Genomic DNA, 17,628 nt, shown 5'->3' on the forward strand with positions numbered 1-17,628 from the left:
TTATTTTAAAATTAAATTAAGATTTTACTTTAAGCGCCGTTTTTTTAATAAAACCGACTTTTTTTAATTTATTATATTATTTCGATTTTTATTTACTTATAGCGCCCCTCTTCTTAATATTAAATATTTTAAATTTACGTTTTATTTTATACGCCGTTTTTTAAAAAAGATATAAAATATTTAATATATATTTTTTTTTATATTTTATTAAAGCGGAGTTTATTATTTTTTAATAATAGTTATTAAGACTTTTAATAGCGTATTTTAGAGTATTTTAATAATATTTTTAAGCTTATTTAATAAGTTATTAATATTAATAAAAAGTTAACGACCGCTTTTTTTTAATAATATAAGCTAAGCTATTATTAATGAAAAACGTAAGGTTTTTAAATAAACTTATTATTTTTATATTTACTTTTATAATAAGACCCTCTTTTGAGTTTATTATCTTTCTAAATTATAGTTTTTTATTATATTTAATTTAAGAAATCCTTTTCTTTTTTTTTAAATATTATTTTAAACCTATCGATTTTAAATAGTTTTAAGCTTATTATAAAGGCCTTTTTTAAATAATTTAATATATTTATAAGGGCTAATGGATTTAGTATTATAAAACGGTATAAATATATTTTTTAAATAGGTCGGTTTATACGATATTCGTTTTAATATAATTAATTTAGTAAACCCGGTTTTTTAAAAAGCATAGGTATTTAATAACAAAGGTTTTAAAAGTACGGTTATTAATAATAAGTAATTATAAAAGCGTAAAAGGAAAAGAAATAGTTTTTATATTACTTATTAGACCTTTATTATAATTAATATAATTTTTAATTAAGTTTTAAAATATTTATTTACTTTTTATATTAAAAGCGTACTTAATTTATTAAAGATTTTATTAAAAATATAAGCCGTTGTATTAGTATTTAGGTACGTAACGTTTATATTATTATATAAAAATAATTCCTAAATTCCGTATTTATTTAATACGATATTTATAATATTAAAATACGTTTAAATTAAGAAAAGTTAAACGGTTATTTACTAACGGCCGTATTAATTAAGTTGTTTAATAAGCGATAGATTTTTTATATTATTAAGTAAGTTAATAATAAGCCGGACCGTTTTATTAAGTTTATTTAGACCTTTTTTTATTATTTTTAAATATAGAAGCGATTTTTAAAAGTAATTAATTTTAATAATATTTATAATATTAATCGTTTTAAGCTTCTATTGTTTTAAGTAATTAAGTAGATATACTTTAGATTTATTTATAATATAGTATTTAGTTTTATTAATAACGAAAAGTTAAAGGGCTTTCGATTTCTTTTTAAGAGTATAAGATAATTAGTTAATTAATATTTAATTCGTCGTTTTATAATTATTATTATAGATTATAATAAATAAATAAAAGTTATATTTAGCGAAGAGTTTTTAAATACTTAGTAATAGTTCTATATTTATTATATTAATTTTAATATTATACTTAAGGTTAAGTAGAAGTAAATTAAAATCGGCGGTAATAATAATAATAATAATAGGTCTAATAAAAAGGATCTTTATTTAACAATATAAGTAATAGCGGAGTTTAATAAAGAAGATTATATTTATATTAATACGACGGTAAATTAAACTATTTTATATATTTACTATAGGGTATTTATTATATAGAAGTTTATTATTTTTATTAAAATAAAGTAATTTTTTAAGAAAATATAAAGAAAGTTTTATTAAGAGTTTAATAATTAACGCCCGATTTTATAATACTTATATTTAATATATTTATTTATAAGAATATAATAAGCTCGCTATTTTATCCGCTAATATTAAAATTTTAATATTTATATTATTTTTAATATTAAATTTAATAATAATAATATTAAAAGCTATTTTTTAATAGTTTTAGTTATTTACATTAGCTTATTAATATTATATAGGATATAATTAGCGATTAGGAGTTATATTTTTATTAAGCTTATATAAAAAACGAGGTGCTTACCGGCTAGGATTATCTCGGCCCCCGTTTAAAATACTTTAATAAACTTCGAATTATAATTTTATTAAAATATTTTAAATTAATTACTAAGTAATACCGGCTTATATATAAGGCAATATTTTTTAAAAAAAGGACGTTTTTATTTTTTATTAAGAAATATAGTAATAATTATTTTATATTAATTAAGGTAGGTATCCCGTATTATTATAAGACTTTTTTAAAAATAATAGAATTATCGATTTTTAATAAATAAAAAGTTTATTTATAATAGCGGTTTTAAATAATATTTTTTTTATTCTTTATTATTAGATTTTAAATTTAAAAATTATAATATTTTTTATAATAAATTAAAAAATATAATATAATAAGTTTTTATAAAGCTTATACTACCTTAATAAAGTTAATAATTTTAATATTAAATTATTATAATATAAAATAGCTAAGGTTTGACCGGCCGTAAACGAGGCCGTTTATTAAAAAGCCGTAATAAATTATCGTTAATTAAAAGCTTATAAAGGGCCGGCTATTTAATTTTTAATTAGGCTTTAAATTAATTTGATAATAAATAAAAAGTTAGTTTAATATATTTAATAAAGGAAAAATAATAGGGGGTTATATAAATAAAAAGCCGTTATAATTTAGTATTTAAAAGCGGTAAAACGAATAAAAAATAATATTAAATAACGGTAAATAAAAGAATTTACGATTATATTATTTTATTTATTATTTAAGTAATTTATTATAAGTTAACGTTATAATTAAAGTAAAAATAATTAATTATTTATTTATTTATTATTTTTAAAGACTTTATAAATACTTTGTGAGGAATAACTTAAGGCATATATTATTTAGCGAGAATATTAAAGTTATTAAGTTATTAAAATATTATTATAAGTACTTTTACCGTTTTTGCGGGAATGTATTATAATTTTAAGCTAATTAGGATGGTAGATATGTATGCTGTTGTAAGGTGTATGCCTCTGTATTAATTCTGTATGCCTTTATATTAATTCCTTATTAAATTTAGCTTTTATTAAGCTTTACGTTTTCGTTAATAAATCGTTTATAAATAACGTAAATTTAATTTTTTAATTTAAATATATTATTATTTTAGTAAACGAGGCTATAAGAAATAATAAATTTATAATATACGATAATATCGTTTATTATTTATTAATTAAAAGTAAAAAAGTAATTAAAAGCGTTTTAGCTTTAAAAATCTATAAAATAATTAATAGCGTCGACCTTATTTATATAATCTTTATTATATTTAAATAGATTATAAATCGATTAACCTTATTTATAATAGTAATAATTATTTATATAAATTCTTATTTATTATTTAAATACTTTATTAAATTAAATATTATTAAAAGAAAAAGGTTAATAATAAATATTATAACCTTATAGTAATCGTATAAATAACGTAAGACTTTTAAAATTTATTAAATTAATAGTAAAAATAATTTAGTAAACGCTTTTATTAAATAAAATTGAAACCTAAGCTTAGAATAATTTATTAATAATAAAATAATTATAATATATATAAAAGGATAAGTTATACAAAAAAGGCTTAAAAAAGAAACGGAAAAAAAACTATAAATATTATTTTTATTAACGTATTATATATTATTATAAGATTATTAAATTACTTTTTTAATTATATGGGTTTAATAATAAAAGAGAAATAGTTAATATTAGATTAGAAGCTTAATTCGACCTTAAGTTAGCGCTAGTGTAAGGGCTATTTAAGGGTCTTTATATTAGCGTTTAACCGGCGATTTAACCTATGGTTAGAACCTCTCTTTTCTACTTTACGTAGAGATTAATATAAAAGTAATTAACCTTTCGTTACTACGGTTCGATCGAACAAATCACCTTGTGATTACGTAAACTAACACTTATTTAATATTTATATTATTATTATTTAAAACACCGTCCTCTTTTATAAAAAGATTTTAGTTAGGCTTTTTAATAATACTTTTATTAAATATCGGCTTTATTAATATTTTAAATTTTAAAAACGTCAGTAATAAGTCCTTTTTTAAACTTTTAAATAAATTAAATAGATTATTATAATTAAATTACGATGAAAATCAATATTTTTATTATTAAAATCTTATTTAAAGCCGTATTTTATAAGCTTAATTAAATTTAAACGTATTAATAAAGTAGATATCGAAGGTAGGCCGGAAGGGAAGTGTGGGGAAAGGGTTGAAGGGAAGATGGGCAATATATATATAGCAAAAGCAGCGAACCAGACACACTTTAATATCGGTGGGACAGGCCGATTAGAAGGCCGATATTGGGACGCGCCTGGAGAGGAGTTTTCTTAGAAACAAAGGAGCAATGATAGTTTGTTTGTTTGTTTGCTTAATTGTTCAACGCCGGTTCCACCCATAAGGGTAAAGGGCGCCTACATCGGCTGTCAGAAATTGTATACCTCTACATATAGTAGAAATAGAAGAGAGAAACAATTAAATCCCGCTTGAACCTAGGAGTTGTAAATCAATCCTTAATATTGAGTTCAATGGACTCTTAATAATTACATAGTAAAAATATTATATTAGTTATAATAGAACGTGTTGAATTAAAAGTAAAAAAGGTTTTATCAAAAGATCTATAAATTGTGTTTGACATGTGTACTCGGATTTCATCCGGAAGAACATGTACCTTTCTTGCAATATTATTGCTGTGCCACTTCGCCTTGGCACAGAAAAAGGCGACCTCTAGCAGGAAATTCACCCCAAACTATCCTGGAAGCGCTGCACCGCCTCCACTTGCGACATAGTCCACGGCGAGATCACCATCGACGCAGAAGTCCGCTGGATCAACTTCGTCGACGACTACCACAGCTGCTTCGAGCGTCAGGAGGGGCGTTCATCCTATGTATTAATTGGTCGCAACTCTTTCACGGTTGGCAACCTCTATGTGCAGACCTAATACAACCGATAAGTTCAGACGAAGTTCATGTAATGATCTGATTTCTCTTCAACTATATTGGTCTCCAAATACGAGTGTCGCCGAAACGCAATCTTCCACGGTTCCAACTAGATGAACAGCGTTACCCTCAAGGCGAGAATCCGATATTAGGCTGGCGCCATCGACCAGACCGCCTTACTTTCCGCAATACCGGATGCCGTCTTTCAGCCACATGTTGGAAATTTCACTGTGCCTCCTACTACCAACCAGCCACTCCCTGTTGTGTAACTGCCAAGTCGGGAAGAGCCTTGGCCCTGTTGTTGTGGTGAAGTCATCTGGGACGAAAAGTCTGGGGAAACCAAGATCAATGTGCACACCGATGGAACCCCATGCGGGCTAATGCAAGCGCATACAGTACCGAGGGAAGAACATTGGCGCGCATCGCCCGCGCTCCGCCGGCTGAATGCAAGGCCTTCGAAAACAAGCGCGAAGAAGTTTAAATTGGTCCCGGAGCCTCAAACCCCGCCCAGGTCTAGGCCTGTACGGAGTAGTGGGTTTGACCGTTTGTAGCACCGAATGACACCCTTCAAATTACTTTAGGCAATAATGGAAGTAGTATTGGGGTCGCTAAACCCGCGCGGCACAAACGGCACTCTACATGCAGTATAGACCAGTTTCACCTAGGTTAACCCACCAATCCCAGGTTGATAAGCTTCGTATTCTGTGGCGACTCTCTCGCCCTCTCTGGCATTGCAATAACTGCCGGTCTGCAATAGGGGGCACTGGGAACAGCATTTCATATATTGCTAGGGAGCCAATCACCACCAAGGAAGGTCAAAGGTCTCGGGGACATAAAGATCGGACGACTGCCAACTGACTTGTAGGCAAGGTAGTCTTACTCTAGCTATTCAAATTCCTGTCATTACCTGTATATATTCCAAAACACCGTCAAGATGATGCTCAAAGTCAACGTGAGCGTGGTCTCTACCGCCTTGTTGCTGCTTGCATCCGCGACGGACGTCATCGCACAGACTTGCGACCTCCCATCCACATACCATTGGACATCGACCGGCGCCCTGGCGACCCCCAAATCCGGATGGGTCGCGCTCAAGGACTTCACGGCCGTTCCTTATAATGGCAAGCATCTCGTGTACGCGTCAACTCACGACACTGGATCGTCATATGGCTCAATGAACTTTGGCCTCTTCTCCGAATGGTCTCAGATGAGCTCTGCTTCCCAGAATAAAATGACCCAGTCCACCGTCGCGCCCACCATCTTCTTTTTCCGGCCCAAGAACATCTGGGTCCTGGCCTACCAATGGGGACCAGCCCAGTTCTCCTACAAGACGTCGAGCGACCCCTCCATCGCGAACGGGTGGTCCGCGGCGCAGCCCATGTTCTCAGGAACCATCTCCGGCTCCTCCCCCATCGATCAGACGCTCATTGGCGACAGCAAGAACATGTACCTGTTCTTCGCCGGCGACAACGGCAAGATCTACCGCTCCAGTATCCCCATTGGAAAATTCCCGGGTAACTTTGGCACCACCTCAACGGTCGTGATGAGCGACGCTAGAAACAACCTCTTCGAGGCTGTCCAGGTCTATACCGTCAAGGGCAAGCAAAAATACCTTATGATCGTCGAGGCCATCGGCGCAAACGGCCGCTACTTCCGCTCTTTCACGGCCACCAGCCTTGGCGGCGCGTGGACTGCCCAGGCCGCGACCGAGAGCAACCCCTTTGCCGGCAAGGCCAACAGCGGTGCGACCTGGACCAACGACATCAGCCACGGAGACTTGATCCGCAGCGATCCCGACCAGACGATGACTATCGATCCGTGCAACCTTCAGCTGCTTTACCAAGGACGCGCCCCCAGCTCCGGTGGTGACTACGATCTGCTGCCCTACCGCCCGGGAGTTCTCACGTTGAAGAAATAAAACTTGAATCTTTTACTGCTCATTCCCAACCCTTTTCCGACCTCTGCACTTGAAGTTAGCAGCAGGAAACAGGAAAGATTCACTTTGTCTCTGCAGTGTTAGAAGGAGCTGAGCTTGTCAGGATTCTCGCGCAGCGAGGGACTTCTTTTTCACAATGTAGATATTGAACACACATGTATACAACACTAGGCTGGGAGGTTTTAAGAAAAGCCCGCCGTCAAACATAAATCCACCATATCCATACATATGTGTCATTAGTCCGCCAGTGATCATAGCTCCAGTCGTAAGATTGATGATAGACCTAACGCCAGTGTGAGAGAGGACCACGCGATAAGGCATAATTGCAGCCTGGAACGTCTGTGCCGAAAGTAAAGAGGCCTTGTAATGCACACTGCCGATGACTGGCATATACATTAGACTCTCTAAAGTATGAATTGTCAGCTGAGATATATTCATGTTTCTTTGGCAATTTCGTTGGCCATGCTTACAAGCAGTCGCATGTCCCTGGCCAAGTCCAGCCATTAAGCATTGGATACCATCTATAAGTGCTTACCCCACACTCAAGACAAGGGATGCGTTTTCGCTTTCAAAAGACAATCTGCTGAGGCCTCGTCTATTGCGCGACTCACAAAGATGCTCCTTGAAGCTGTCCTTTGTCACTCAGCTTGCTAGTACTCCCAACACCCAAAATCACTGTCATATAGCTATCGCATACAACTACATTCCAGTTGAAGGGGTTTGTCGACACAGATTTACACCCGTATGGGTTTCTGTCCCATACTTGGGGTTCCAACGAGTTCACATTCAAGGATCTCCAGAGGGATGGATATGGCGGTGGGGTCAAGAAAATATACGGCGTGTGTCGGGTCTCTCAAAACCAGAACCTTTTCTGGATCTAGATCGACACCTACTCCATAGCCAAGAGTAGTGGCGCCAAGCTATCCGAAGCCATTAATTCCATGTGTGCATAGTACAGAAGGGCAGCACCATGCTATATTTACCTCGGAAATGTTTCTGCAGGTCAAAAGCTCGGAGGAACAGCCTCATGCTTTGCTACCAGGCGCTGGTTCACTCATAGATGAACGCCACAAGAGTGGCTTGCTGGCGACATCCAAGATGTAATTTACGACCAGGCTTGGAATTGCATACATCAGATATACAACCTCGACGAAGAGAGCTCCCCTCAATCATAAGACTTTGGCATGGTGCAGTTGAGGGATGAAACCAATGGAGTGAGAACCTTTAATGTAAGTTCAGCCGAATTGATCTAGGTACTCAACACCTTGTGAGAAATATAAATATCCAGGCACTCTCTACGGAGTGCAAGGCTGTGTGGTATAGGTGATAAATCTCAAGGAAATATAGTAAGGTACTACTTATATTCTTGACATCAAATGTCAAGTTGTTTATTCCAACACATTCGGTATCACTTCTACTAACACCGCTTTTGAGTTATTTAAATATTAAATAGCTCAATAAAAGCAACTTCTTATTCAAGATCAGTCAAATATTGAATCTCTATTTATTAAAAGACCACTTGAACACATATTAATGATGACATTAAATACATTCGTAAGGAACGCTATTACTAATATTTAAGAATGCGCTGTTAAAGACCGAGAATGAGACCCTTTAAGAGGAAAATATACTAATTCAGCCGTCGTCCAAGGGTTAAGAAAAGACATCTCCAACTTAGAGGGAGTCATATTATAGCTGATTTAGAGGACATATAGGCACAGAGAGACGCAAAGGCAGAGGTTCAAGAGGAAATGTGTCGGAATAATGGCTGTAAATTGAGTACTCAATCAGGTTTCGCAACGGTGTAGCATTAGGGGAATATGGACATGATGCGCGAACGTCCCAGTATAATGAAGAAACGTCTGAAGAGGATTCCGAGTAGTTTCAGTTGATTTGGTGTAATGAATGCTAATATCTACTTGGTTTTGTATCTCACTTAGTGATCATGCATGTTGAAGGAGAGAGTAGAGGAAAAAAATAGATTTTGTTCTCAAGACTTCAGTCGCGTAATAATAGACGGGATCTAGCCCAGTGTGAATCAAGGCATCTTACACTTCGAGATTGAAGTGTGATCTTCGTCCCCCTCAAGCTCACCACGCCAGTGCACAATTTTGTGTTGTCATATAACGCCTTATTCTCTGGAACCGATGAACTCACTGCAAATTCATTACTTAGCATGCACCCATGTGCAAGATGGGGAAGGTATACGTACGGATCCTCCATGATGTCTCGGTTTACAAACGCCTTTAGCCATGCAGAAGCCACAGCAACGCTGATTGTCGACTTTGCGATAGCAGCAAGCGCGGGCACTGAGCTCGCCAGTCGAGAACGGGTGGGTGCCGAGCGGATTGGCGGCGGCAACGGCGGCAAAAGCAGCAACGACGACGAGTTTGAAGTTCATAACGACGGTGTTCTGGTAGTATTGAGCTTCCGGATGGTGATGTTTGCTGTGAGCTGTGACGGTTGAGATGAATGAGTAGCGAAGAAGAGGAATTGAGGCATGCAATAAATACTCCTTTGTATATGCTGGTTTACGTAATCACAGGGTGATTTGTTCGATCGAACCGTGGTGACGAAGGGTCAATTACTCTTGTATTGATCTCTGCGTGAAGTGGGAAAGAGAGGTTCTAACCGTTGGTTGGATCGCCGGTCAAACGCTGATATAGAGACCCTCAGATGGCCCCTGCGCTGGCGCTGACTCGAGGTCGAATTGGGCTTCCAATCCGACAGTATATCTTTAAGATGACTCGTTCGGTATTGTAGACCTGCGGCTGAATGTTCTAAAATAAAATAAAGTCCCCATGAAAATGGCATCGCTAAAGGACTCAACGTACCCTTGACCTCTGTTCCAGTTAAGTATTAAGATAGGTAGCAGTAGTCTCGGCGGGGTCATAGTATGCTGTCGGGGGCTGAACGATTGCAAGGTTGCTGACTTTGCTTTTCCCCAGAGCTTTTAGTTTGTAACAGTTCAAGACTCACCGTACATACCCATGTGAACCTTGGGCAAAAAGGCGTCTTAGACCCTATAACGCCTCGCAAGGCAAGGGTTTTATACGTAGAGCCTGTGCCAATTCAGTTGTGCCAATGTGCCATTGCTTTAATATTGACGAGGTGGTACCGTCAGCTCTTTGAAAGGATGCTTTAGGGCTTCTCTACTACAGCTTGATCAAAATGTAAAACGATGAGTTTCATATTCCATCGGTTGGGGTGGAGGCGCTGAGAATAGGAACTGTGTTGGTGAAGTCAGTCAGACTCATTCAGGATCATTTATCTAACTTTTCGGTCACCGTTAATTCGGAAAGACCGCAATAATTATGAAGTCTAAAGTTTAGTATTATAGTAGTTCCTAGTCATGAGATTGAAAGCGGGTTGACCCTAGGGCGGATAATGTCGATCATGCAGTCCCCTGCTAGAGCCTCCCAGCAAACCTGGCGTAGTCGGCGGACAAAATCGGAAAAGCGGCACCGAGATGAATGTAGTATACTCAGATGAGGCACTGCCAGATATTGAGCATTTGAAGCTGCTGACTCATTCCACAATCATTTCGAGACCGTATTTATAAATGTGTGGTTTTTGCCCTTTAGAACCATTGGCTTTTCATCACACAGTGTTGGTAAGGGGAAACAGCAATAATGGACCCCGAAATATATCGTGAAAAGGGCAGGTTGCTTACATGCTCCGACGATGACTCAAACATCGGCGACCAAACACGTAAGATAAGCCGACGACCTTGGGCGCCGCTTCTCATCATAGTACTTGCATCCTCGAACCTATTCCTTGTCACTCTCTGTGCGTGCCTCGCACTGCGAGGGGGCGGTCAACCAACACCAGAGCCTGTATCACACACCGTTCCGAACTCGGGGCCCTCGTGGCTTCCACCCCAGGGTAACTAAACTACCCATTATCTCCTTTGGCGTCTCCCAGGAAGGAGAAGGAACAAACCCATCGACAGTTTCTGATATTGGCTGTTCTACAGTACCGGTGAAGAAGACACTCAATTCCGAACCTATATATGGAGGCCCGATGACAAATGCGAGCGAGGAAGCCTGGGATGCGTTGATGCCGCGTATGTTCCCCAGCACCGGGAAGCTTCAATCGGTTTAGTTAACATGCATACTAGGCGGCCGTGGGTTTGTCGTCATCAAGAATGAGACGGTGCTTCCTCAGGTACCCAAGTTCAATGCGACCATTCGCGAGTACAGGGGAGTAATATCGGTCTTTCATCAGTTGCATTGCGTCGTAAGTAATCAGCATCCCCTAGCCCTTGGTTACCTGAATGGGAGGACCTGCTTTCCTTTGACAATGCTGAAGCAATGACCACGACAATAGTGGGCAACTCGGGAGGCCTTCTTTCGGTTGCTGCGCGATGGCAATTCGACCGAGATAGACCTCGAACACCTGGGTCACTGCTGGGACTTCGTCAGGCAAGCCATCCAGTGCCGCTCTGACACCACCATTGAGTGGCAGGTGTCGGATGAGCTCTCGGGAAGTCTGGGATGGGGCTACCAGCATCAGTGCTATGATTATGACGCCCTGTATGCCTGGGCTGAAGAGCACAGGTGGGGCGATGACAAAAGTATCCAGTAGATAGTTCTCTACATTTAAACTCCATTATAATTTTTTCTTGTCAGACACGGGATGGGGTCTCTAATGTGATTATTTTATCTTTGAACTATGACCCAGTGTTCCATCTTTTCTGATTGGAAAGACTTATTCTCCTGGTGGATGGTGCCACTGTTGGATTTACGCGGCTGCTTAAGCTGTGAGACACAACACGCACCGTAATCGAACGTAAATTTTGATTTTTGGATTTATCCAAATTCATTACTAAATTCACTGCTCAGTAAAAGCCCAAAAATGAGTGCTGTTTTATTCTAGATGTTGCTTGAATGACTATATACCAACTAAATTCGCCTTGCTGACCATCATGAGCAGTATTCAATTCACAAGGGAAAGGATTGGGCTCAGCTACCTTATCTACCACACAGGCTTGTATCAGACAACTTTTATTCTTCACCATCAATCGAGCTGTTGGTTATAGTTGCGCTAGCGTAATTTATGCCTCAAACTTGGGGTAAAACGAATATATCGTCGTCCCTCCGAGTATCAACGTGGTTGATTTAGCTCGCATTTCCCACAACACCCATCGCTCAACCCGAACTAACATCTCGCATTTCCCGCGGCACCAGTTTCATATGCCCTCAGTTCTAATGCCCTCAGTTCTATGATGAGGCGCCTCACATCTGCGATCTGCCAATCGCCCAAAATCACAAAGTCCTCGCGTACCATCCCCGAAGATATTGTCACGCGATGTTGCCCAGGAGGCTATCACCTCATCCGGATCGGCAATATTTTAAAATTGCGACGTGTTCATCCCAACTCGTCTCCTCCAGCTCCCCAGGTCCTCAAAGCGGCAAAACTTTACTACATTGCCCTATTCGGCTCTGGTCTAGCGACCAGGTCTGTGTACTCTTCGTATCTGAAAGGTCAAGTCCTCCACATGTCCCGGGTTAATACGCGGAGCAATATACTAAGGTTTCCTAACTCAGGAAATTCCGAAAAAGAACCTCTCGAACATCAATCCGTAGCCGTGTATAAAGAATAGGCGTTCATTTACCCGAGACGTTGATGGGTAGTCCTAATGATTGTTCTCCTCCCCCATGAAAGCTTTTTCTGCCCAGACGGGCTGCACTTTATGTGTTCCGTGTCCATGATATATGAGTTACTGCATACTGCCCAAAGTGCTTTGAAATAAAACCGGCCGAACCTGGGACTTGGCATGCAGAAATTCCCAATCATGTCTTGACTCTCTATATATCTACAATTAATCTGAGTCCCGGGGCAAAGTCAAATTAATTGTGTATTCCTCAACTCTAGAAATTTATGTCGCAGAACGCTTAGGAAGGTCGAGTCTAATTCCGGAGACACTACGAGGATATTCTGTTTAGCTCCCTCGGCAAAGCAGTTAACCTGGCCGTTTCTTCGATTTCATAATCCTTACAAAACATAGTGAATACCGAGGCCGCGATTGCATTCATACCAAGATCACTTTCAACAACGGATTAATGCCGAGCCTTGCAGATGGGCAAGATGAATCTCGTACAGAAATTCGTCGAGCTACGACAACAATAGAACGAACGAGCTGGAGCCGAAGCAATGCTTTCGGACAAAGAAGAAGAAGACGAGGATCCGAGCCAATTTGATCCAAGTTTGGAGAGACGTCGTCGCTGGCTGGAGGCGCGTCGCGCAGCCCTGCTCTCGAGGCGGTCATTAGTAGATGCTGTGCTCCTCGTCACTGTCGCGTGGCTAGTTCTGGCGAGGCGGTCTTCAACCAAAGAGTGCCCAAGGGAAGTCGTTGACAACAACACGGGTGTCTTTCCTAAGTATAAGCTGTTACTCTTCATCCTGCTTCTATTAAAAGCTTGAAAACCATTACTTACTTCTCTTCTAATTCGGTAATCTCGCCAAGAATCATGACCTTCAAGCACGAACCTGACTTCGCCCCTGAAGATAGACATAACTTCTTTACCCATTAAACCAAGCAGAAGTGGCTGGACCTAGTACCTCATTTGTCTAATTGATTACCCATTGTCGCATAGTACCATGACTAATAAAGCAATTACATGTCTATATTAAGTATCTATAATAATAATGATATAAGCTTTTTCTTAAAAGGATTATTTTCGTTGTTTTACATGATTGTAGTAATTACCGAGAGCTGATGTAGCCGCTTTTGAATTTTGAGGGGTGCCCGGGGCTGAATAATTTATTATTGGTGTTGTTATTGTTGTTGCTGTTATGAAATTCCTACCGGAGAACATGATTCTAATTCAGGAGGTTTCTCCGTAAGGAGGGAAATACCTAGGGCGAAGACCAGCTCAAAACCTGTTTAAAAACTGACAAAGCTAAACCCGATATTTGAATGCCCGTAGATCATCGTTTCCGAAAAGGGGGTTTCTTCAGGCTCCAGCGGAACACCACCGAGGAAAACATCCGAAAGGCGACATCGAGTACAAGAATCGAGCGGAATTAAAATATAGACGCGCTTATCAATGTGTGAAGGAAATATAGCTGTAAACGGTGGGCCGCAAAGTAATCCAGAGAAGCCCATGTTGTTTTTAATGTAGCACAACAATGTCGAAACTTTCACATCTACCTAGAGGATTCCCTTGCATAGATAAGAGGGCTGTAAGACTCGCAGCCACAACTTCAAAGCCACGTGAACTTGATAGAAGCACAGCTTTCGCATTTCGACAGATACCGAACTTTTGATTCGTGAGCGGCCCCGGTGAACGAGGACTTGAACACGAGTGAGTCGGGAAGTCCCGTCCGAAAAGCGCTGCAGGGTTTAATGCGACTCCAATTCAAGTTGTGCCAACGCAAGAGCGCCATACTTCAATCCGACGATCGAATTCCCCGCACAAACGCACGCCACGGCTGTTTCATTTCCCGCGGTTCAGCTGTGATCAGACCAACAAAATCAACATTAAAAAGCATGGGCTATTGCTGATTACATAGTAGTCGTTCCGTGGCTGACGTGCAGCGGCAGATCGTCTCGCGCCTTCGTCGCAGCCGCGAAGGTGGTCACCGCCGGCATCTCCCCACCTGAGTCCGATGGCCAAAAATAGGGGTGTCGGACACGCACAAAGGGGTGCGGGGGCCGCTAGCTCGACGACCGGGCCTCCGTTCTTGGGGCCCGGGCGTCTGGCGGCAGTCCGGTTGCTGGGAACTAACATGAGATGGGCTTCGTCCCTTGACATCGGGCCATGCGTCTTGTATTATTGTGGTGAAGTATAAACCTCTGCGATACCCTTCTTAGAGTGCCGGGGGATTTTGTTTCTCTCCTACGACTGGAATCTCAGCTCATTTCCTGTAATTACGTACGCACCATACTTTTCAGACACAATGGCGAGCCCTGCTGGTAACATTTCCTTTGAGGGTACGTTCTGGACACCACGCATGACTACAGAAGGAAGACTAACAAACAATCTCGTTCAGACTATCTCGGTCTCTCTGCAGCCATCTTCGAGTGGGCTGACAGCTACGACTCCAAGGACTGGGATCGTCTCAGGAAATGCATTGCTCCCGAGCTTCGCGTAAGTCGTATTCCAGTCGGCGCTGCTCTTCTCAGTATGCGACACGAGAATGTCTCAGGCTAACCAACGGCAGGTTGACTACCGCTCCTTCCTCGACAAGATTTGGGAGGCCATGCCCGCGGAGGAGTTCATCGCCATGATCTCGGACAAGTCCGTCCTCGGCAACCCCCTTCTCAAGACCCAGCACTTCATCGGCGGCACCCGCTATGAAAAGGTCTCCGACACCGAGGTCATTGGCCACCACCAGCTCCGTGTGCCCCACCAGAAGTACACCGACGCCTCCCGCAAGGAGGTCGCCGTCAAGGGCCACGCCCACAGCTACAACAAGCACTGGTACAAGAAGGTCGACGGCGTCTGGAAGTTTGCTGGTCTCGCCCCCGAGATCCGCTGGTCAGAGTACGACTTTGAGGCCGTCTTTGCCGACGGACGCGATTCTTTCGGTACCGAGGAGACTACCGACAAGACCAACGATGTCTCTGTTGTCGAGAAGGAGCTCAAGGTTGCCGCTGCTGTCTAAATAATATGTAATAATGAGAAACCTCCGGTCATGGGAATGGCGAAATAGGAATGTGATTTAGGGACCACGGGTCACCAGGGGCTTTGTACGATTTCAATAAGATGAACCGATGCAAAGTGAAGCCATTTACATGTACTCATTGCACTCATCAATAGCTTCGTGATGTTTGTTAATAAGGAGGAAGCACTATGGCCTTATTTGGACAGTGGACATATTTGGATCTCGTCTACCTTTGTATGGACTATGTGCAAACACATATTCAATCCAAGCCAACCTTTCGACCACTGTAGCCGTGTCAACACATGAGTACATGTATGACAAAGGGCACCGGTACCAACATCACGCAAGTAAATGTGTCTGAGAGAAGGTCAAATTTCCTCCCACACAACATGTTGGACGCAGCAGCGGAATCACTGATGATCCTCACATGAAGCATTTGCATAAGTCTCCTACGCTGTGACAAGCCATTGAAGCGGACATACTAAACGCAATGCTGGGTGGGTACGTCACTCTTTTATTGAAACTACGTTCTTGTATGATTGACCCCCTTGATATTTCATACTTTTTGGACATAACGAGACAATGGGGTATAAGCCTCCCAGGCGGATCTTAACCAAGCCTCGATAGCTTGAGGGAACATAACGCGAGCCGGGTCAAAGGGGCTCAAATGGCAGGCTAGCAGTAGAACCTATGTCAAGAGTAAGATTCTTGGTGTTCCGGGAATCTTGGGTGTTTGCCACAACATGGAACCGCTGTGATGGGTGCGGCTATTAAGATTAGATCAAGCGGCTCGACAGCAGGTTGGCCGGAACTTTCCAATACTGTGTATTATTTAAGAACTCTCTGGAGCACAGCGAGCAGACAGGAAGTTATTCCGGCACTGGTTCATGCGGAATTAAGGCTCAAGCCGACTTTACCATTAAATGAACAATACCCGAAATCGCGAAAATCACTCTTCTACTAGCAACGTGGTATAGCCAGGGGCCAAGGACAGATATCTCCGGCCTATTTTGAAAACACATATCTTGCCTCCTGAATACACGCCTTGACTAAGGAGATCCTTTAGCAAACTCGAGGTAAGTGACGCAATTCCGTGGCAGGCAAATTGCCATCATCAAGTCATGGTGACTTGGGAGATTTGCGAAGCATGAGCCTTACCGCAGACCTTGTAGAGAAATTCGTATGTATAAGTGATGAATGAAATGTGCATTTATGTCCTTTCATATTGACCGCGTCTCTGATACTCGATCATCGATTTTCACACCGATCAGGCAGGGTCATGGTTCGTTCTGAATTAAGCGCTCCGCCTTGGGCGTCCCACTCCTTAGGCTCCGAGATCGTCAGGATCCCGTCGATATGCTCTAAAGGCGCAAAGAAGATCCCTTTTTCAGACCAGATGTGCGCGTGGTCCCGTAGACATTGTGCTAGGTTAGGGATAGTAACGTAGAGTCCCTACAGATTGTAAGGAAGATTGGCCCTGGTGGAAACGAATAAAGGAATGGATGGGATCCAGACGTCAACTGGGCCCAGATGAAGGCCAGCGCCACGATCTAGCACCCCGGTCCTCTCCAGATCTGGATGAGCAAGGCCACCGGCAACCTCTCAGTACCTCGTCCCTCACAAGCCCTGGCCTACGCGAACTGAGACCAACCCGATTAATATTCTGGATGTTAGTAGAAGATCCACGGGTTTGTGTTGTGTCTTGGGAAAAGCAAAAGGTAATCAGAGACGGGGTGCTCGTACGAAAAGAACTAATCAACAATGGGAACGGAGCATTGCAATTCTTAACAAGAAGGTCATTTTGAGCAGACATGAAGACATATAACCACCCTTCCAAAGCCTACATCGTAGCCCATCAGCTCAGTAAACCTACAGAAAAGGTCATTGATTGAATGAGAAGGCATTCCTTCACAGCAAAATTTCTGGAGTCGCGGTTGCTTGAATCAGGAACATGGTGATGTTGTTGATAGTTTTGGCCTCCAAGACTAAATGGTTATCGCAGTGATTTCGCAGTTCTTGCAGGTCTTGCTGACAAAGCACACCTGATACGTATCCTGGTGGAGCTACAGCGAGGAGGATGACATAAGAAGGGGAGGCATTGGCGGGGCACAGCTTTGCTGTGCACAGACGGAAGCAGCAGGGGCCCGA

The 17,628-nt window shown here is 40.7% G+C and overlaps 5 protein-coding genes across 5 annotated transcripts; all 5 read left to right on the forward strand.

The window, feature by feature from the left end:
• Positions 1–5,868: 5,868 nt before the first annotated feature.
• Positions 5,869–6,849, forward strand: CORC01_09785 (alpha-L-arabinofuranosidase axhA-2; the record flags this gene model as incomplete). The annotated part of the gene is made up of 1 exon (XM_022621414.1): positions 5,869–6,849. The coding sequence occupies one exon, from the start codon at positions 5,869–5,871 to the stop codon at positions 6,847–6,849; it is 981 nt and encodes a 326-aa protein (XP_022472028.1).
• Positions 6,850–9,088: 2,239 nt separating this feature from the next.
• CORC01_09786 (uncharacterized protein) lies at positions 9,089–9,334 on the forward strand (the record flags this gene model as incomplete). Its single annotated transcript, XM_022621415.1, has 1 exon — positions 9,089–9,334. One exon carries the CDS (start codon positions 9,089–9,091, stop codon positions 9,332–9,334), a length of 246 nt encoding a protein of 81 aa, XP_022472029.1.
• A 1,556-nt stretch (positions 9,335–10,890) lies between these two features.
• CORC01_09787 (uncharacterized protein) lies at positions 10,891–11,454 on the forward strand (the record flags this gene model as incomplete). The annotated part of the gene is made up of 3 exons (XM_022621416.1): positions 10,891–10,933; positions 10,988–11,106; positions 11,197–11,454. The coding sequence occupies 3 exons, from the start codon at positions 10,891–10,893 to the stop codon at positions 11,452–11,454; spliced, it is 420 nt and encodes a 139-aa protein (XP_022472030.1).
• Positions 11,455–13,023: 1,569 nt separating this feature from the next.
• Positions 13,024–13,403, forward strand: CORC01_09788 (uncharacterized protein; the record flags this gene model as incomplete). Its single annotated transcript, XM_022621417.1, has 2 exons — positions 13,024–13,252; positions 13,327–13,403. The coding sequence occupies 2 exons, from the start codon at positions 13,024–13,026 to the stop codon at positions 13,401–13,403; spliced, it is 306 nt and encodes a 101-aa protein (XP_022472031.1).
• Positions 13,404–14,772: 1,369 nt separating this feature from the next.
• Positions 14,773–15,480, forward strand: CORC01_09789 (scytalone dehydratase; the record flags this gene model as incomplete). Its single annotated transcript, XM_022621418.1, has 3 exons — positions 14,773–14,806; positions 14,866–14,963; positions 15,037–15,480. 3 exons carry the CDS (start codon positions 14,773–14,775, stop codon positions 15,478–15,480), a joined length of 576 nt encoding a protein of 191 aa, XP_022472032.1.
• Between the last annotated feature and the right edge of the window lie 2,148 nt (positions 15,481–17,628).

Source organism: Colletotrichum orchidophilum (assembly GCF_001831195.1).
Source record: "Colletotrichum orchidophilum strain IMI 309357 chromosome Unknown Scaffold_91.1, whole genome shotgun sequence".
NCBI classification, from domain to species: domain Eukaryota; kingdom Fungi; phylum Ascomycota; class Sordariomycetes; order Glomerellales; family Glomerellaceae; genus Colletotrichum; species Colletotrichum orchidophilum.